Source organism: Anabrus simplex, chromosome 1, assembly GCF_040414725.1.
Source record: "Anabrus simplex isolate iqAnaSimp1 chromosome 1, ASM4041472v1, whole genome shotgun sequence".
NCBI classification, from domain to species: domain Eukaryota; kingdom Metazoa; phylum Arthropoda; class Insecta; order Orthoptera; family Tettigoniidae; genus Anabrus; species Anabrus simplex.
In genome coordinates, this window is record NC_090265.1 from 1295836769 (window position 1) to 1295859818 (window position 23050).

Here is a 23050-nt window from a genome sequence, read left to right on the forward strand (position 1 = left end):
ATCTCTCCATAAATTCCAGTTATCAAGAAAACATTACAATCTGAGATGCAAGTTGCATCTTTACCAAGTCATTGCCCTGACACAGATTCCGTCACAACTGTTCCTCTTGTTGATATTCCCACTATTGGCGATGTCAGGTAAAGTTAGCTTCTTCGGATCAATACATTGTTGCTATGGCAATGTCTCGGCAGCTCGTGCAGTCTTCCCACACCCCTCGCTACAGACATACAGTGCGCAGCGACCGTAGTACAACAGTAGTACAAAAGCAGAGTGGGTAGCCGACTCAGACGCTTTGATTACAGGATAAAAACAAAAGCTCAGTGTTTTTTGTGCCGTCCTTAAAGATATAAAAAATAATGCCGCGTGGTGTTAAAGAGTTCTATAGTGAGACATTTTGTGTGTAGAACCTAAGGTACGGTAAATCAAAGTTCAGTAATTTGACAAATTATATATTTACGTTTGAGATCGCTTAACCTAGTTTTAATCTCTTTAACATTTACATATGTTTCGTCATATAGAAAGGCTTACATGATCTTTTCAATAGTCTTTGTTACTTGAATGTAGTGAATTGCATTTATTGTATCGTATTATTAGTGCTGTAGACTGCTAAACATTTACATGCCCACTTCTAGCATTGAACACTCCTAGAAACAGTACATACAGTTTTTGAGAAACAAGCATTTGGTGTTAAAAAGAGAGAACAGGTTAACATTTGACTGTAGAAATGTAGATATAATCCTTCAATACCTAATGTGAACATATCAGCTCATTTTCAGTGGTGGTGATCATATCCCCCCTCCCCCCAATGAAACCGAAGAGGTTTTATGAGGTTAAAACAATTTCTACAATTTAAAAAACTACCTAAATTATATATTAGGCTGAGCACTACGAACAACTAATGCTTTTAAACGTAAGCATGATCTATAATCACCAGTAAATACGAAAAATGATCAGTGAATGTCGGAAGTATGAACATAGACGTATGCATTGTATTTTGCAGGTTAAAGAATTAAAACATTTTTCTCAACTGAACTAAAAAGGATAGATGTTTGTTTATGGGAGAATTTTCAACCTTCCATCAAACGAATACGAAATCACGTGTTCTGGACGGATACTGTACACCCTGTCTAAGCCTCTGGTAAAAGAATGGGGGAAATATCAGTATCATCCAAACGAGCAAACAAATCTTCGTATTAAATGAAAAGAGTACTTTATTGACTAAATAAGTTATTGACTTCGTATCTTTAAGACTGAGAAGCTAAGATTCGTTGGTTATATGTCGCACGTACTGAGACCGGCGACGATGGCCTTCATTAAAGTACAGCTCGATCATTTGCCTGATCTGAAAATGGAAAACCACAGACGGCTATCTTCGGGGCCTCCAAGAGTGGGGTTTGAACCCACCATCTTCCGAATGCGAGCTCACAGTTATGTGAACTGAACAGCGCAACCAACTCGCTCGGTACTCGAGTAAATTTAAATGTTTCTGTTACTTCGAGATTTGCCATTATTTGATACTTTTTACAGAATGTTCGTAAGAATATTTGTTATTTTATCGTTTACGTTTTTGTTCCGTCAAATACGTAGATCCGCACTCTCTTCTTAGAAAATTCAGACAAACTATGTACCGTAGCTATCTTCGTTATTTTAATATATAATATCAAAATATTAAACTTTAGGCACAGAGTGGTTGAAATGAATTCCCTCATACTTCTGTTCCTTGGCCTTCAACAAGCTCCAGTTTGCTCTGATGATACGACTGAGAAATCGTTTTATCTAGATTTACAGGCTTTTCCGATGCACACGATTGACACGACGCCCAATACATACGGTGCAGGATGAAAGTATGAAAATCATCACCAACAAATTGTCAGATGAATTTTTAAAGAGTGATTTAAATGAATTGTTTCGTTTATTTTCCATTAAATCCTAATTAATTTGGTCTGTTCCTAGGAGCGTACATTACCACCACAGTTTCAGCATTTACGCACACTGAACTGTTTACCCTACTCTGGTATTCTCCAAGCGAAATACAGCATTTTACGTCTAGCATTCATAAATGACCTGGATACATCGGAGTAAACAGGATACCTTGGTGACAGCGCATCTAAACTTCAGCCTTCTTTAGCAGTGGGTTTTATACAATAAAGCGCACCTGAACTAGGAATCAGTTTTGAGGCCCCCCTTACAGCTGAGTCACATGCCCAGCTTGTTCAATCAATCAATCAATCAATCAATCAATCAATCAATCAATCAATCAATCAATCAATCAATCAATCAATCAATCAATCAATCAATCAACCAATCAATCAATCAATCAATCAATCAATCAATCAATAAATAAATAAATAAATAAATAAATAAATAAATAAATCATTGATATGTATTTAGGGCTGTCGCCCAGGTGGCAGGTTCCCTATCAGATTATTCCAAGGCCTAGTCTTTTTTTAGAAGATTTCAAAACGTTTGCGATGGACAAGTAATATAATTTTGCAAATCACATAGCGCTTCTGTGAAATGCACATGTATAACAAACTCATTAACTTCTCAACAAAAAAAAGTTTAAGTTTGTGATGTTGCTAACTGTGAGATTACCATAATTTGTTCCTAAGTTATCTGATTTATTCCTCAGGTTTAAACGTTGTGACCACTTACTTAGAAATTATCACCCAAAATATTTCAATTCTTTCGTACCGGTCGAGACATTAGTTGCAAGCTACTATCCGGAAGGCTCCAGGTTCAGTTATCAGCTCTGGCATGAATTTAAGGCAGTTTGAAAGCTTTTTAAACATAATCCAATCAGCCTCATGAGGATAATAAGGAATTACCTGCTTCGAGATGTAAACAACCGGGTCTCTAGTGCTGTATATTGACATCGATGGTAAGGGAAGTCATTCTCATCGCTCAGCTCCTAGGAAGGCAGTCATCAGTCAATGTGCCATGCATGCAAACCTTCTCTCTCGGTGTTCCTGGATTATAATCCCTTTAGCGCGAACGGCCGGCCCTGTTACAGTTGTAGGCCACTTCTTCCACACCCTAGTGGCGTTGCGGGTGTGATCTGTGTCTCACATGTAGACTTGACTGACCGAGCGAGTGAGCTTGCATTCGGGAGATAGTGGGGTCACACCCCACTGTCAGCAGCCCTGAAGATGGTTTTCCATGATTCCCATTTTTACACCATGCAATTGCTGGGGTTGTACTTTAATTAAAGGCCTCGGCCGCTTCCTCCACACTTCTAGTCCTTTTCTATCCCATCGCCGCCATAAGACCTATCTGTGTCGGTGCGACGTAAAGCAAATTGTAATATTACATAAATAGAGGGGTATATTTTACTATTGCGGAGGTAGGTAGTATAATGTAGCGTGTGTACATTGAGAAATTTGTGTTAAAACAAGCGCAAACTCAACCGTGTCTATTAGGGCTGTGCAATAAGCGAGTCTGAACTCATTCCGTCAGATTATACCTCTCCACGGCTCCAGGGCTAAATGGTTAGCGTGCTGGCCTTTGTTTACAGGGGTCCCAGGTTCGATTCCCGGCAGGGTCGGGAATTTTAACCATCATTCTCTGGCACGAGGGCTGGGTGTATGTGTTGTCCTCGGATACTCCCGGCACTAAAAGCCATACGCCATTTCATTTATACCTCTCCACTTGGAAGTCACTTCTCAGCTCGTTTGGCTGAGAACGGGCCTACTTTTTTTTAGTAGTGCTAGAACGAACAGAGATAGAGAGACTCATATTCATAAAGAGTCTGAGCATATTCGAACCAGACACTGCTACACGATCAAACTGGGCGATATCTCACTGAAGTAACCTTAGGGCCTGCAATGCAGGCGGGCCTGGGACTTACGAGAGCCTGCAGAATAAATAAATAAATAAATAAATAAATAAATAAATAAATAAATAAATAAATAAATAAATAAATAAATAAATAAATAAATAAATAAATATGTTGTTTGTCCAACCTTTGTCCCGTTTCCCTACGGGGTCGGGTATGAGGTAAGATGAATCTGTCGTGGCGGGATTTTATGACCGGATGCCCTTCCTGACGTCAACCTCATCAGGGGAGTTAATGAGATGAAATGAATGACGTGATATATGATAGTAGGGAGAGGATGAAACCCGGTGCCGGCGCATAACCTACTCCTGTCGAATAGCACCAAGGGGGTCTGTTCAAGGCTTAACGTCGCCATCCGACGGACGAATCACCATCAACAGCGCCATATGCTCTCACACCATATGAGCACTGCGGAGAGGTTTGGAATTTAATCCAGGCTTTTGGCACGCAATCTAGTGTTTAGAAAGTGTATACCATCATGGTGAAAATGTTTTCGACCAACGGGACTCGAACCGGCTAACCTCGGTGTCAGACCGCTTAGACTTCAGCGCCTTAACGATCATGGCCACCAGGCGGGCTAAATAAATAAATAAATAAATAAATAAATAAATAAATAAATAAATAAATACATAAATAAATAAATAACCCGAATGCCATTCTGTTGCGCTGAATCTAGCACAGCCGTCCCTCCTAACATTGACATGCTCTCTCACAAAACACTCTAGAAAACGAAATCACCATGGCAGCCTTTGTAACTGACTCAACAAAAGCTATAGGTAGTAGATAACCCAGTCACAGTTGCAAGTGTCCCAGACTTATGCACAGCATTTTACCAGTTCTACTGTTACTGTTTCTTCCGCCGTACGATCATTTTCGAAACTAGAACTTATAAAGAAATAACTAATTATATGGCCCAAGACAGACTGACTGAAATCAGCCTCCTTAGCATCGGATGTGAAAGGGCAATATCCACTTGATGTCAATGAAATCATCAATACCGTTGCATCCTAGAAAACACATTGCATGGCCTAGGTTCATTAGACTTTGGCACGAGTACAGTTTAAAAATATAAAAACAAATGATAGAAGTAGATGTATTTCAATCCCTGTAAAATCTTTCACTTTGACACAAAATGTATGAATTAGTTTTATAATCTTACTGTTAGTCTTTTTCATATACTGTTTTTATTTTGTTTTTTACATCGCTCCTACACAGATAGGTCTTATGGCGACGACGGGCAGTATTAAAGGGATATAGTTTGCATTAAAATTTTGTTTGTATTTGTTACAGTTAAATTTATCCTTGTTACTGATATGTCTTATACAATTTCTTTGAGGGGGCCCAACTACTAATTTCTGCGGGCGGGCCCGTATGATATTCGTTTCGCCTCTGCGATATTTGAGCAATAAGCTGTGCGAGTCAACTAAAACTCAAAACTAGATACCGTAATAGGCTCGTGATACCTACCAGCAAATACAGTAGAGACAATACGCGACTCTCAGCGAGATATCGAGGGACAGCTATTAGAGTTCTCTCTAGCGTGCAGACCTGAGAACTACTGATTCCGTCATAAGAGCACGTGTATTTGTGTGTGAAGTTTTTGGTGTTAAACATGCGTTTTCAGTGAGTTGACATAATTAAATAGTAGCGTGTGTCATTCCTTGATATCTCCTCTCAACATGAGGGGAAAGGTAGGCCCTATGTGCTGTGTTTGGCTGCAGTAACTATGAAGTAGAGAAGAATGCGCGGTCTTTCTTTCGCTTCTCTCGTGACAAGAAAATGTAAGTAATATTGTGTTTGCATATATATTCTTCCAGTGACAAAGAGATTTTTATAATACTTCATAATCTTCTGACCTGCTCGACCCATATTTTAACTGGTTTAAAATATAATACGCATATTTTATTGTATAGTGCAGCAGTTAACCTTCAATACCGATGTGTTGTTGTAGGTGTGATCTGTGGGTTTTGAAATGTCACAGAAGTGATTTGGAAAAGGTGTACAAGAAAGAAGGGACGTTACGCTTATATAAGAATTATAAGATCTGTTCAGATCAATTCCAGGCCAGCGACTTTAGAAATCCTCGACTATACAGCCAAGGGTATGTTACATTTTTACTCTAATTGTACGTAAATATTCTTCAAAGCATCACTATCGACAACGTTTTCATACTTTTCTTCTTTCTTTTATTCCTCTTCTCAGATTAAAGCCGGGATTTTATAGATTTTTCTTTCTGTTAGTAGGCTTCATGTTAAGAAGAAAATTGTCCAGCTTTTAAATGTTAATTCATTGCATCGTGTGTGTAAGGAGCGAGATCCGATATGTTATAAATTAAATTAAATCAGAGAAATTAATCAGTTGCGGCTAAAATTCCGGGTCTAGCCGGAAATCGAACCCGGAAACTTCTGAACCGATTATTCAACTCAGGAACCAGATATTAGGTGTTAATAATTTGCTAATTTTAAAAACACGATTTTCCCTACGAACTCCTGGATTATTTAACCAGAAATTTGCTTTCATTAAATATACTAATTAAGAGAGACCTTTATTTAATTGTTTAATTTCCTTTTTACCTATGTTCCTAAACATTATGTTACTTACCGTTACAAACTATATGACGCTATATAGTCAAAATAAAGCACAAAATGAGCTTGCAATTGAAGACTAAATAGGCTTCATATAGAAGAACTAAAATATGATAAGCACACATTAGTTTGCAGCAATGGCGTATGCTGAGTCCAAGACGTGGGCTACCAGTAGACTTAGGTTACCCCTTTGTGATGGTTGGTTTAGTGAATGACAAGCCTTTTAAGCGTTTTGAGTCGCAACGAAAAACAGTTGCCTTATGGATAATACAGGATAAACAGGGGCATAATTACTCATAACCGTTCATTAACAAAAGGCAAGGAGGCGAAACTCCAACACTCCTTATAGAAATTACTAAAAACCTAAGTGGGCTTACGGCCCAAAGATACAGAGGTTAATCCCATACTAAACGAGGGTGACTAAAGGAGGAACCTTTACAGCCAAGACCATTTTTACAACATTTAGAGTTTGAAAACGTTAGTCTCCCAATTGCAAGGTTGAATGGGAGACGGCAGAGGGTCACCACTCTTCTTTCCCTTACATTACATATTTCCCGGTAGGGAATAGGAACAGAGTCCTCAAACTTCGCCAAAACACCTACATTTAAACCACCATTTACAAATTACTTTACAAGAAAACGGCTAAAACCATCCCCTCAAACTACCCGCAGGCGCTATCACATGTTTAGGAAAATTCTGCCATTACCTTGTATCGCCGGATATTTTCAAGCAGGCCGCGCCCCTGCCTCCTAGACCTCCGTCAAGTCACAATCCCAGGCACTGGAGCAATTCAGACAAGACGGCCCTAAATTGCCCTGCTTATGTAGTTCTGTAAGAGGAAGCTTCCCGATGAAATTGAACTACACTTTGCTGATAGGCGGGATTACCGTACACAACCCCGGTTTTGATTGGTTAGAGAACATATTTACAAGCATCTGATATTTAGCTTACATTAGAGAAGGAACCAGCTGAAGTGTTGACAATTTCGGTACATTAAAAACACAGTCTTCAGAAAAAGGTTACCAATAACAAAAATGGAATTCCCTAAGTTCTACCTTAGGTTTGTTTTTGATGCATGAGAGTGAGCTAGCAAATCGATGTTAGTCATCTAACTGCAGAAGACGAAATTCTTTGGAAGTTTACAAGTTCAAGTCCGTTGGCATAGATGGCCGTAGAGAATGCGCGCAGTTTAAATAGCCGGGGAACCGCTGGTATTATTATTATTATTATTATTATTATTATTATTATTATTATTATTATTATTATTATTATTTTCATACAATTCATGCACACTAAACACATCACACTACCATCCACCACAGAAACACGTAATACTGATGACGTCCCACGAGACAGAGTTGGCGTAAGGAAGGATATTCAGCCGTAAAACTAGACCTAACTACGGCACGGGCTGATTAACGAATTTAGTAATAGGCCAGGAATAATAATAGCAATATTAATGTTACTTTCCCCCTGTGGGTGGGGCCGGTAGAATACACTCACGGTATCTTTAGCCTGTCGTAAAAGGAGACTAAAAGGGGTCTCAGAGGCATTCATTTTTGCAGCATTTTTGAGCCTGACATTGCTTCCAGTTTTGTATCAGGCTACTCGCTTTCATATTTCTTATCCGACCTCCGTTGGTCAACTGTTGTTCTTTTTCTGTTCCGAGGCCCGGGGAGTCTTTCATTTTAAAGCCCTTTATGGTGCTTGTATTTCTTTGGATAATACATTCATTCTAAGCATTGTTGGAACTTTTAAAATTTTGCTTAGGAAGGTTGCCCAGTTATACTTCCCCTTGACTCAATACAAACCTGATAAACTGCATTCCTTCAGACCATTTACAAATGAAACTGACCAATTAAAGGATGATGTACATGAAATACAGGCATTAGTGTAAGTAACCACACACACACACACTTTCCTATCTATCTACTAAATTGTTCATTCCCACCCTGAAGGGGTGATGCGGGCCACCCTGAAGGTTACACCTTCACTCTGGCCAAGAGTTTCGGCAGATTGGAGAAGGAGTAATGGTGTGGGGAGGAGGGTGATTTGATGCATGGAATTGGGAGGTTTGTGCGGATAGTATTTAATTATCGGGGGTGTGTGCAAGGATTAAATATTCAGAGGAGAGTGCAAGGGTGGACAGGGAAAATGTGATGTGCAAAGCTGGGAAAGATGAAGGTTAGAAGAGAGGTCTTGGGTGGAGATGCAAGGTGAGGAGATGGTGGGTGGCTGTGATATTAGAAAGAGAAGTGATAAGAAAGCGAAGAAGGTCGAATATCGGAAGGGGTGGGGGAATGAAACTAGGTTGGGGAAGGGGTTGACCAACTTGTAGAAAAGGTGGAATAGTAGGATCGACTGGCCGGGGGCGACGATGTGAAGTAGCTGAAGGGAAGCGAACAAGTTGGGGTGGAGAACGAGGGGACTCCACTTTGTGGCGATGGCCGTTGATACGAGCGCTGGTACGAATGACATGTTGAACGTCGTCGGCACTGGCAAGCTGGAGCCGCACCATATAAATAGGGCCGTTAGTGTTCTGGATGCGAGTCGCGCGTCGGGCGGGAACGCCGTCCGCGTGGAGTTCCTGTAGGATGGCCCGTTCACAGATGTCAGGTGGAATCCCGCGTAGGACGGAACTAAACGTGTCATGGATGGATGGCGGTTGCTGCTGGGGCGATGGTGGTGGTGCGTCGGCTGTTGCGGAGGTGTCTTGTAGAGGCGACGATGACGGAGCTGCGGTGGTCGAAGTCAACGGGGTGGAAAAGTGTGGTGTGCTTGTGAGTAGTGGGAGGGATGAGGACATTACTGGTTAAGGGTGACAAGTTGTGACAATGGTGATGGGAAGTTGAGAACTGGTATATGAGGTCGCCATAGTGGTCGTGGGAGTAGGAGTTGTTGAGAAGAAGGATGATGGTGTCTGAGACAATGTCCGGGGTAGAAACGCGTTGAAGACTGGAACAATAGATGGATCCGCAGAGAGCTGGTCTTGGATGGACGACGGAGGTGGCACCACTGTGTAGGTCTTACGGCGAATGGTCGCTCCGGAGGCGAAGAAGCGTTGCAGGGGGTCCTCTCCCGGGAGATGTGCCAAAATCTGCGATGTTGGAGTGGAAGTGAGATCATCCATCAATCGGTAGGTGCTGTAAGCCGGGACGCCGGCTGTACGAAGGTCTTGGTAGATGGCATCTTCAGAGATGGTTGGCTCCGCTCCGGGGATTAGGCAGTAAGACATGGTGGGTTGGGAAGGCCAACTGCCAACGAGGCGTCAGCCTATATGCTATTTGTGCTCGGCTGGGTAGCAACTAAAGTTAAGGGCCGCCCGGCCGAGCAAAAATCTTAGAGGTTTTGTGGCGAAGCTAAGAAATATGTGTTAGCGAGGTTCCCCTTGCACCAGGCGAGAAGCGATGTGAAACTTTCCTAGGACCTAGGGGAAGTTTTCATTCCCAGGGGCGGGCCACCTAGAAGGTAACGCCTTCTCTCTGGCCAGGAGATTTGGCGGGTTTGGGGATTTGATTGAGTTGGGAGAGGGGGAAAGGAGATTTGATTTATTAGTGAATATGGTAGGAGTTTTGACCTCTTGACTAAGGTGTGCAGGCTGCTCTGTGCTTTTATTGAGATATAACATTACATATACAGATTTGATTATACATTTGTGCTTATACAATGGTGCTACATGGATATGAGTTATTTAAAGTCTGGGGAAGGTGTGCGGGGTAATGTGGAGTGCGAGGATATAGAATAGTGCGGACAAGTTCATGAGTGAGGTAAGAAGTAAATGAAGATGTTCGGAGTTAGGAGGTGTGGTTTGTGGGTAGCCAGGGGGGGGGGTAGGTGATAGCGAGGAGGTAGACTGGTTAGTGGTGGTGGGGCGAGCCCGGGACGACGTCGGGATGTGGTGGGGCGGGTTATAGTTCGGATAGGAGAACGGGAGTGTTCCACTCGGTGGTGACGGCAGTGCAGGTGTAGTCCGTGGTTCACTAAGTGCTGGACTTCGTGGCTCAGAAGATGGAGGCGCACTAAGAAGGTAGGGCCATCTGCGTTCCGGATCCTGAAGGCTCGTTGTACAGGGATTCCTGTTCTCCGTAAGTCTTCGGCGATGTCTTTTGGATGAAAGCTGGGGTCCACTCCACGTATAACGCAGCTATGGATGGTGTTGTTGTCCGGTATTGATGAGGGTAATGGTGGTCTTGCTGTTTCAGTAGTAACAGTGGTAGTTTCCTCTCCAGGTGGGTGCAGGGTTTCTTGCTGTGGGGTAAGTTGCTGAGGGGTGGGAGGTACGGGGAGACAAGAAGTTATGAGTGAGGATGGATGGGTCGTGACCATGGTGGTGCTCGGAGCGGGAGAGGAGATTTTTAGAGTTAGTGGTGGTGGTAGTAGTGGTAATAGTTGTGGTTACTGGGGGAAGGGAGAGAGGGGGCGGCGTCTGTTGTTGCGGCGGTTCCTGCGGTGGCGCTGTCCCATGTTGAGCTGGTGAGGTGTCCATTAATTGGGCTAGGATATTTTGCGGAGTGGGTTCAGTCCTATAGCGGGGGGGGTACGGAGCGTTACTCCGTTGTTTATGATGTACTGGTATTGACGAGGCTCGGAGATGTGTAGCTGTACCTCTCTAGATGGCTCGGTGCGTGCTAGGAGCCTGCCGGCACTGTAAACGCCGTACTTGCGTAGCTCTCTTTCAATTTCGAGATCAGAAATTGCAGGAGGAATGTCATGGACTATGCAGTGTACATTATTGCTGTTCGGGAGGCCGACTGCCTTCTTGGCGTCAGGCCTATATGCTTTCTTGCGGCCGGCTAGGTACGAATTAGAGTTGAGGCGTCACCCGGCCAGCGAAAAAAATTGATGTTAATGTGTAAAATTGAGTAGTCCACACTAGGAGAAGTGACCTGTAAGAGAAGGGAGGACACACTTTCCTTGAAATACAGTATACTGGTGATTCAAATGTTGCACAATGAATAATGATGGCCTCTAAAAATGAATGAAGGTTTGAATGACTTGAACTTAAGAATGATTTACCGTTGTCTATAGTAAGTGGTACTCTCGTTCGCCACTAGATGGCTCCCTGTGCGCAGTGCGAACCATCTCGTGATGAGGAGAATACGAATTTGGAAAAAAATCGGAAAGAAATAATAATAGTGAAAGGATACCTATATAAATTCTTAATGGCTGGCAACCACGTATTAGTTAAGTGACATAGTGAGTCCCTGTTGAAATACGTATTTCCACGGCTTCCCGTATAATCCCAGACTTGTAGTGTTTTGTATGTGTAAGACCTCGAACATCGGGTCGGCGGATGCAGTGTTAGTCTGGGCCTACAAGTGGTCACGGCTGGTCCGTGGTCCAACAGCTCTGCACTCTGACCGGCCAACCGAGCAGAGGAGGGAGGGCCACGGCTCTACGCCTCTGAATTCGGGAGACGGAGAGGGGCTGGTCCCCACCTTCGGCTGTCTTGAAAATTGTTTTCCGTGGTTTTCCATCCTCCTGCACTAAAGTGAATGCCAAGACAGTTCCTAGTATAGACAATGAACACCTACCCCCTCACTTTCTCCAAGCATCTCCTGGTCTGGGAGACGGCGTCACCGTCTTAAGAGGCTCACTTCCCCCTTCAAGGAAGGAATGAAAGCATGTTAGTAGCAGTCGAACGTCTTGGAACGTGACATAGGGCGTGCTCAGCTATTTCTGATTTGTCTAGCTGGTTGAAACGGATATTACGTTGGTGTTCCTTGATACGAGTACGAATGGAACCGGAATGTTTGGCCATTGTATACCTTGCCGCAAGTACAGGGAATTTTGTACACCCCAGGGTGTATTTTGTATGGCTTATTACTAAGAGTGGTGCAACCTTTGTAAGGCAGACCCTTCAAGGATGACGGGCACAATATGTTATAAGTACAATGTACGGTACCTTTAAAAAATAAAGCAAGATCTTGCAGGGAGAAACTTTATTTTACAGGCAGATAAAAGAATACATAATAGTACACATTGCTATTCAGCATACTCACTATTCTTATCCAAGCTCTTGTTCCTCAACATCAAGACATCGATGTTGGTTAAGACAGAAATCTGTTTCCAGTTTCTGAAGCCACGTCATAGCGTTCATCCTCGTGCTTCATCAGCGATCCGAAGTGATGGAAATCACTGGAGGCCTGGTCGGACGGGCATCGCTCAGCCCATCTCGACAAGTGAAGAGAGCTGTGTTAGTATATGTTTTTTTTGCTGGGAGGGGGGTGCCGTGAGGCTCCGCCCCGCCTCACAGCCCGTGGTGACCTACCTGTTTGGACAAATGACCGACAAGCGAGTACTAACGCAGGAACATAGCCTAGTACAAGAGTACAGAATAACTTGAGGTGCAAAGGCTAGTCTTCTGCCAGCTACTTCCACCCCTCCGTAAAGGAGAAGTTATGAGAAACCTCCCTAAACCCACCAGGCAATCCCATATCTCCTTTCGGCACTGGTTACCCTGTCGCGGTCATACCAAAACATCCCCGGCGCTAGACCACTGCCGCTCAAGAGCCACTGTCACCCCCGGTCCATGGCCGCCTGCAAGGCTTTCAAGGTAGAAAACGTAGAAGATAATAAAATTTAAAAAAATAAAATTTGACTCGCGGTCGAGAGAGAATAAATAAATAAAAAGTAGTCTTGCAAACGACCATGCGGATGGCCAGTATAGCGAAAGCTCTTCCCAAAGGAGCTACTTCGCATACCCCCTTCAAATTAGGATATTATTGCAGCCACCACTTATAACATAAAGGACGGACCGCATAGAGAATGTGGTGCCGCACCACTGTTGTCAAAGCGCTGGTGGTGGTGCTGAATATTGTGTTAACAGGACGTACAACTGGGCAATCATCCTCCGATAAAACTAAAAAGAGGGCGGGGGGGGGGGGATCCGACAATTAGAAAAATGAAGGTATTGGCCAAAGAAAGACAAAGTCCACTACGGGCATGAAAATGAAAGACTCCCTAGGCCTCGTGACCTAATACCGTCGGGGTCTGAAATGAACAAGAGTTGATCAACTGAGGTCGGGTAGGACAGATGAAAGTGAGGAGCCTGGCACAAGCTATAGTCCTCTCCGTGTAAGGACGTACCCTAAGGGTGCAACCTTACCCTTTCTCCCCTGTAATGTTAAGATATTGATTTATGGTTACTTTTCTTGCTGTTGGGTCTTTTTCAGTGTCGGTAACCATACAGTTTAGGGACCCTACTTGCCGATACGACGTCTTACATTTACCGTTAATCTGGCACGTTGGCAACGTTCAATCACTGCTCTAGCGTGAAGTGCGTGTTGCCACCGCATCGCCGTTGAAGACACTAGTGATACATTTGCGAGAATATTTAAAGCATATTTTCTTTTTCTGTGGGATTGTAAATCTATTTGGCTAATGCCAGGTAAGTAGGATTGTGGCATGTTCGGATAATGCATTTAATAACATAGTTTGTGTGAAATGATGAAAGTGCTCAAATACGTCAGTCTCATGTCTAGATCTACCGGTACATGAAATAACTCTTGCGGGACGAAATTTTGGCAGTAGAACTTATAACATTATTATTTTCAAATCCGCAGTGAACTTGAAAGCTGACCTAAATTCCGTTCACGGAGCTTGGCACATTAGTATTCCTATATGATTCCTGAGAAAGCTTGAAGATATAACCAGCCTGCAGGCTGAAAATATGCCCAATAATCTCTCTCCTTACTGGTTACCGGTATTGAAGAGAGAAGGAAATATTCGCGCAAAAGAAAGGGAAGTCATTGGATGTCTGGAACTTTCGAAAATCACACTGCAAAGACTTATTAAATAAATTGCATCGTTTAACACGCCCCTCTTTTCAAGAATATGGTTATAGCACGCCTACTGTATATCAAAATAAAGACAGATAATTTAAGTGAGAAAGTGTGTTTATTTCCTTAATTCCTCATTGAGGAGATATTCATAATTATCTTGATTTATTTCATCTTATCTTTTATCATTTACTAGGGTAGGGAAACATTCATTATCGGTGTTTACATTGAGGTTAGTTTGTTATGGTTATGTCTGATGATTTTAATATGTAACCAGGCAGGTTGGCAGCAGTGATCAGCCATTACAAAAAAGAGAAAAGAAGAGCATCGGGCGGCGATATTTACTTTCTGGGGTATTTCCTTACATGGCAATTACTATATGTCAGGGATCAGCTAGAGACCCCGTGGTCGCCAACCCACGCTCCCAAGTTAAGGGTCCGTGGAGCCCCTTTTAGTCGCCTCTTACGGCAGGCAGCAGATATCGTGGGTGTTATTCTACTGCCCCCAGCCACAAGGCAAGTTAAAGTATATTAAAGCTCTCCCAGAAACTTTACGTCTAATAGAGAAGAAATAACTGACATGGCGAGCATCACATTTCGGCTAGCATTCATCTCTTGTCTTCTGGAGGTAATTCCCGTAATATTAACGTTGTTACTGCTGATTGTTTGACTAGATACTAAGGAATAGTACAGGGCAAGGTATATTGCGGAAATCGTATTAAGGAGGTTGTCAAGATAGGTTACAGATTTTTCCACACGGTTACGAGGGTATTTAGGGGGTGTAGTAAGGATGTAAAGGAGAGGGAGTATAAGTCTCTCGTAAGACCTCAGTGTATGGGATCCTTACCAGGACTACTTGATATGAGAACTGGGATTCGTTCTGGGTGTTTTCCGACAAAGGTGTAGTGTTAAGAAAATGAACGAACTTTGGGCTGTGAAGACTTGGGAGTAAAGGGACGAGATGCTCGACTATGTGGATATTTCGAGCTGTCAGTGGTGAGTTCGCGCGGAATGATATAAGTAGACGAGTAAGCTTGAGTGGTGTTTAAAAGTAGGAAAGAAGTATGAAGATAAAGTAGGAATTCAAGGGGAAATTGGGGCAAATATTTGTTTTTGGAAGAGGGGTTAGGGATTGGAATAATTTACCAAGGGAGTTCAATATATTTCCAAATTCTTTGCAATTATTGAAGAAAAGACTAGGGAATGTGCCACATGGACGATTACTCTAAATGCAGATCGTTGGTGATTGATTGACAGGCAGGAGATATTGTGGGTGTTATTCTACTGCACCCATCCAGGAGATCGATCAGTTGATTGATTGATTGATTGATTGATTGATTGATTGATTGATTGATTGATTGATTGATTGATTGATTGATTGATTGATTGATTGATTGATTGATTGATTGATCAGTGGCTTATGCTGGGATCAAGACATGGGCTACCAGTAGACTTAGGTTACCCGTTTTCGTTGGTAGGTTTACAGAACGTCAAACCCTCAGCGTTTTGAGCTGCAGCCAATAGCCAACGGAGAAGCCTGTTGTGTTGTGAAATCTGCTGCACATGCTACTGCCCTGGCCTCTGCTGCTGCCAATACTCAACCCCTGATCAGTGGAGATGGAAGCGCCGTGTCCTTAACTGAGGTACAACCCAAGGATTTGCCTGGTGTGAAAATGCGAAACCACGGAAAACCATTTTCAGGGCTGCCGACAGTGGGATTCGAACCCACTATTTCCCGGATGCAAGCTCTCACCGCACGCCGCTAACCGTACAGCCAACTCGCCCGGTGCTTAAGTTTTTATAAAAATAATATGCCCATTCTTAAGAATTATATATAAATTCGCAGGTTGTATATTTTGCTTTGTCACTACGTGCTTGGGTGAGATAAATATTATTAGTTACTAGCTGATATACCCGTGCTTCGCTACGGAATTCTACATTGTATACAGAATTCTAGGTTAGGTAGTTTACACGTTGTGAGCAAGATTGTCTTAAATTGTGTAGCTCTTAACGTTACCCTAGAAACGCGACGGGAGGACACCAAACATCTTTTCTCATATGAAGACTGAGGGAATTTTCACTGTAATGGTAGACCCAATTTCATACCATCGGTCACAATCGGGTTGGGATGTTTTCATAATGCCTTTTTACATCCTCAGAAAGACTGTCATAGTGGTTTTCGCAACTGAAATGAACATACAATGACGTCAATAGGAATGGCGCGATTAAAAGCAATGCTTTCATATTACGAAATACTCGTTCGAATGAAACACCACACATTTTCTCACTTTTAACGAACAGCACTACGCTATCTATCTAACAGTCCAAAGTTCCAGACTCGGAATGACCAAACCGCAGACAGCCGTGATCCGTGAACACTCTTCGGCTTTCTTCGGTGGGGAGAGGGTCGAATAGTGGAGACTCCCAGGGCAAAAACTGTGCCCAATTACTATTCTGTTTCCTAGGAGTACCCGATGAGTCGGAAAATATCAATTCACTACATTGGCGGCGGAAAAATCTATCTGACTTCAAGGCAAATATTTCCTCCAAGCCAGAAGAGAAATCCCAATTTGCCCTGCTAGTTTGGAATAAATTGAATGTAAAATTTAATAAAAGTGAAGAGAAAGAAGCTTTTCTTAAGAAACGACTCTTTTCAGAGTTGAATTTTGAGTTATTTAGTGAATATTGTGTTGCTATAATTTGGAAAAGGCCTAAATTGTTATTCCAGACCAGGCCATACTACTACTACTACTATTACTACTACTAAGTAAGGCTCTGCCTTAAGTATGCACACTGCTCATTCAAAACAGCGCGTCAGAGTAGGGATTGAATAGCTGAAATACTATGATGATCCAGTGTGTTACATACCAGCTGTATCACAAAATGTATGAAACAGAGGAATGTCATTCTAAAGAAGAAAGTTTTCTAACTCCCCGGCTATTTCCCGCCAATACTCAGTCAGGCTGTTATACTCGTAACGCAGTAGTAATCCCATCTATCGGAGTTGAGAGGCAGCATAAGAGACAAAGAACATCACAATAAACAATGGTCAATGTAATGTTATTGTTGATCAATGTTATGCACTTTCGATATTATAGGCCTTCACATTTCGTTTTCTTCCGACTCTGAAATAACACTCTTATCATAGTCGGTACGGTAAAACTGAATAAAAGATAAATGATCGGAAATTGTATTGTCTATAACTTTTTATATAGTACTTTTCGATAGGACCAATAACATTGGTATTTAAAAATTACATTTTAGGCACCTTCCCCTAAACTACAAGTTCATCCAGGATGAATAAAATTGTTTACAGTTTAGACTGTAGTTTCTTATTCCCCGAATCTATATACCGATTTTCATTAAATTCTGTTTACCCATTTTCTCGTGGTTCGGCGTTGATATGGACTTAGCAACAAAAATACAAATTCATGAATATCTGTGTTATCATAGCCGGTAGGTAAAAATGTATAAGACATAAATGGCCGGAAATTTAATTCTCTATAACTTTGGCTATGCAGTATTTATCGATATGACAACTATTAATATAAATATTTGAGAATTACATTTAGGCCTGCCCCTAAACGACCATTTCACTCAGCGTAAATAAAATTACTTATAGCTTAAATTGTAGTGGCTCATTCTTCGACTTTGCATACCAATTTTCAGTGAAATAGGACCACTAATAACGTAAATGTTTAAAAATTAAATTTTAGGCCTTCCCTAAACTACCATTTCACTCAGTGTGAATAAAATTATTCATAGGCTAGATTTAGCGACGTATTCTTAGACTTTGTATACCAATTCTTATGAAGATAGGACTACTAAAAACATAAATATTTTAAAATTAAATTTTAGGCCTTCCCCTAAACTACCATTTCCATCAGCGTGAATAAAATTATTTATGGCCTAGATTGTAGCGACTTATTCGCCGACTTTGCATACCGGTTTTCATTAAATTCTCTTTGGCCGTTTTCTAGTAATGCGTGTACAGACAGACAGACACGCAACCAACGAAGAGTTAACACTTTTCATTGTCGATTCAGTCGCGTATGTACCGTTTACGCAACTAAATGAAAGCTTTTTTTTTTTTTTTTTTTTTTTTTTTTTTTTTTTTTTGCGGATATGCTTTTAAAGACTGGTAAGTTTAGCACGTTAGTCTGATTTGCCAGACTTGGAAAACGGCTACTTTCTGATTCCACCAGATCTTGACATGTACACTCAACCGCAGAAAAAATAGCTGTCGCAGAAGATGACTTTCTTTCAAAATCCTCTTGTTTGAAACAGGATGAACATATTGTGGAGGAGGTAGGATTCCAAGCATCTTCTCTTCGGCCACCGGCTACCCACAGTTTACGAATATCTTCGTTGTTGTTCATCTTCTCGGACTTCTTCGATTATTCTTTCACACAGCCAGTTTTCAAACACTACATTGTAGGCATCAAATATCTTTGCTATCACATGACAGAAAAAACTTATGTTTAATGAAGATGCTAACATAGCTTACGGCTTTTTAATATGGCTCTTGGCACTGATGCTATTTTTCTTTTCTGAATGTTTGTAGAACTGTATTGTAGTATGTTTGTATGCGTTTTGTGACAATTTTTCTCTGAATTCTGCTTGTATGCTTCACAGAGTATAAGGGATGGCTAAGATTGATGGTGCAGGACTAGGTTATTCCTACCACTTACCATCTGGGGGATGGTGTTTAAAAATTCGGAATGCTCTTTCACAATTCAGTGATCTCTTCAGTGAATTCAATCGGTACATTGCTCCAGCATATCATCATGATCGCTGCGAAAGGTGAGACTGATATATGTGTGTATATTTTGTGTTTAAATATTAAGATGCATGATGGTTTTTATTTGTTTATGTTTCTTCTATATCTTAGTGCAAACATGTTTTAGGCTATATACATTGTTTTGTATGTATGTATGTTCAGTCCGTCAGCGATACCGCTGGTGGGATCCTCAACAGCTCTGCCATCAGCTGTCATAGATGGCCTAGGCATCAATGAAGAGGCGTACTAGGGAAATGAGGAGTGAGGTAGTTTCCCGTTGCTTTCCTCACATACATTGTTTTAGGAACCCGAAATTAGACTACCCATCTTACTCTTTCCACTTTCATAATAGAACTAATCATTGACAAATAGTAACTTAAACACTTTATCTACACAAAACATTACATCCCATTGTTCTTATAAGAGCAACCACTGCCAAGCACAGGGTCTTGGATAATTATCATGTCCAAAGATACATACTGTATGTGGTAATAATAAAACTCTATTTTAGTAGACCATAGATGCACTGCCTTCGTAATATACAGGCCGTACTGTAGAGAGCGCGCCAAGCCAATCAGCTGATCAATTGAGGCGAGCTAAGTGAATGTTACAAGTTGTACTTGTGAATGTAATCCTTAAGGATTGCGGGCATTCTTAGTATAATTGTGACCGTTGAGATACAAACATTTGTATTTAAGTATATTCCATGGTTTTTCTTTAAATTTATCACATCAGGATTTACGTAAACAGCTGTTATTAAGACAATGAGATCTTATAGTTTAGGTTAGGCATGGTATCTTCACGTGGTGAGTAATGTAAATTCAAGGGACGTTATACTTCTCGTGTAATTTATTCATTTAATAGTTATCGTATAACACGTTTTTGTGGAAATATAATGTCATACAAATTTAAATACAGTGTGCGAAAGTTCGCATTTCCCACAACGCTGAGAACTTGTGCGTACCACGGCGAAAATACAACCATTCAAGTAAATAGACATTAATATTTTCATTTTCGTCCTATGTAAAACGAAAATCCCAACCGAAAAAATACCTATTACGAAGAATAAAGGTGTATGTTTCACTCATTTTCCAGAGCTGATGATGAGATCTGCTTTTGACTTCCTTGTTTTTACAGATTTCCAGCAGAGCTTTTTATTGTTGATACAGAACAAGTATAAAAGTGGACAATAACCAATGGAACCAACATATAGTTATTTCTTGGGCTCGTAATGTTGAATACGCGCTGCCTCTTCTCCCCAAAAGTAATGCAAGTAAGAACCATTCCTCGGCAGTTTCCGTAAATGGAGGAAGTAACTAATAGATCTGAATGATAAGTGCATTAATATTTGGGAAAATATGGGCTATTCGTAAACAACAAATGATACAAATGTTTGTATAGAAGAAAGAGTCTCAAGGAAGTCTTCGAAGGATAGTGCCAGAAGTGTCAACAACAACAACAGAAAAAAACAGAAGTTAAATTTATTATTGCACGTTTGTTGTCTCCATATTTGTATTAATGCATAATAATTATTTGTTGGGTACATTGACAAGTAAAACACTGAAGCTTTGACCGCGTAGATCGCACTTCGAACTTACTTCTCCTAAAATTACATAGACCTTACTTACGAGTTATGATGCGATTGCAGGTTTTAGTGATCTCACCTGTAATATTAATGCAACATTTGTAAATATTTCATAATTACAAAAGGTACAGACGCATCACGTCCTTGCATTACACGGGTTGGACGGAGGAAACAGTTCGCCTCTTTGTGTGACGTCATCGGAGGTACAGTACGGCCTGTACATCACGAAGGCAGTGATAGATGCATTGTAAGATTGACACCAGATCTGAAAGTCACACATAAAGTCTCACTTCATGTCCAATATACTCTTCCCTTTCGATTCTAATACATAACATGAGAATGAAAACTAAATGGACAACATGAAGGGTACTGAACAAACACACACGTTACTCTAAAATTCTTAGTGCGAGTTCAATCCTTCTCCCACTTCTGGTAGTTACTTCTTTATTTGGGACGGAATATTGGTCTGTTGATTTCACGGTTGACTTATGTTCCAGAACATCCCCTTCAGCAGGCATGGGTATCTTGAAGGGAAAGATTCGTTGTACAGGTCGAACCATCTTACCAGCAGCAGCTTTCAGCTTCACTACCCTGATGTTGCCATCTTTACCTGGGTATACCTCCACAACTCATGCTACACCATATCCTGTCACAAATTCGGCCTAGCTTAGGGTAAAAGTATGTGGTTCGTCCGGAAGTGGGCAATAAAATCTCTACTTACCAAATTAAACTAAGAGTATATGGACAGGAAATACGTGCATATAACTAATGAATGAGAACGCACGTATTCGGATAAGATAAATTTATTAACTTAAAAAAACATGAGCAAATAGCAAATTAAATAAACGTATCGACCCTAAAATTTGTCAGTAAAAGTTATATGCACATTTATATAATTGACATGTTAGCAATGTCGTACATAAAGAACACGAGTAACGACCCGAAAATTAGGCTTACAAATTTACCTGGAAATTGGAATGTGTTATGGATTATTTGACTGCTTCGTTAAATCCCTACGTCCTTTGCCCGTAGGCTCGATCTAAAATCATCCATTAGACGCGAAAATAATACTCGATACACTAGTAATCAGGGTGCGAAATCGCGGGGGGAAGGGAGGGATTTCACCCCCATCGACGATTTTATCTCAAAGGTTCCCCCCCCCCACTAAAATTTCCCGGGAGGGGATCCTCCCTTATAAAATAACGAGGAAAATGCAGAACACATATTATTTATTACTGAAATGAATGATTTTTTTACTGTGCATATTTTCATAAAACATCAGCAATAATACAAACGACTACCAGATCTTGAGCAATAAAACAACGCAGCAGTGGCAATCTAGACCTGCAGCCTATTGTTCATGTTTCACTCTGACAAGTCGATCTGAAACCCGGCCAAAATGTAACTTACTTGAAGCTCTCCTCTCTTGTCATTGCTCTAAGTAGCTCGAGCTTACATCACTCCTGTACTTCTTGAGGAGCGTATATTTCCAATAGGTACACTTCAGGATTGTACAAGCTGACAAATTCGTTCAGTCAGCAGAGAAAGGTTCCACTATTAAAACAATCAATCAAGACAAATCGCGCTCAGTCTGGCGTTTCTTAACAAAGGAATAGAGTCTCATAAACTTCTCAGCTGATTGGAATAACTTTCTAATGCTTATCATTCTTGTCATGGGTGCCCGCAAGGGGGTAAGGGGGGCGATTCCCCCCCCTGAAATTCTAAAATGGTCGATGTTCAATTGGTTTAATATCATGCCAAATTATTTCATAAACTGAACCTACTTGGCAGTTATCTAGCATCTGTTATAACCGGAGATTTCAGTAAATAATTTAATGCTGCTGACGTTATATTGGTTTTTATATTCAAGAAAGTTGTTATTGTTCCCCCTCCCCGGAAAAGATCCTGCGGGGTCCATGATTCTTGTTATAACAAAATTCAAACAAAAATATTTAAAATGTACACTTTTCTGGGGGAGGAAGTAATTAACTTACAAGGGAATTTTGCCTGTCGGTTATTGCCTGAAGAAAACACCAGTAATTAAACCCTACATTCCTTCTCCCCCCCCCCCCCACACCATTTCTTTCTGATTTCGCACCCTGCTAGTAATTGGTCTAACTGGCATATATACATTCCGAATATTCGGACACAAATATATAAAAACACTTGTTCAGGACTGCGTCTAGATTACCCATCTAAAAGAACACAGCTGTAATCATATGGGTCCGTACCCATGTGAAAAGAATCATGGCAAAACCTGGCTTCCCTCAGATTAGCTAATGTATCCCCTTACACAACAAAGGACAACATCACAAGACAAAAACAATAAATACACAGGACAAAAATAAACAACACAAGGCACACCTACAAAATCACCTGCAAAATAAAGCACACGCAAATATACACGGACGTTGATGGAGGCGTCAGGATTCGATTCCGACATATTCAGGCTCCGAAGATGTATATCTCAACAAGACACAGCACG

The 23050-nt window shown here is 41.2% G+C and overlaps 1 protein-coding gene across 1 annotated transcript in view; it reads left to right on the forward strand.

Annotated features, from left to right (window-relative positions):
- The first annotated feature begins 268 nt into the window (after positions 1-268).
- LOC136878420 (transmembrane protein 181) overlaps positions 269-23050 on the forward strand; it is a 126646-nt gene continuing 103864 nt past the window's right edge. The window contains exons 1-2 of the mRNA XM_067152084.2: positions 269-412; positions 18836-19003. Coding sequence (XP_067008185.1) covers positions 18846-19003 — 158 coding nt within the window. The 5' untranslated portion in view covers positions 269-412; positions 18836-18845. The remainder of the gene's footprint in view (positions 413-18835; positions 19004-23050) is intronic.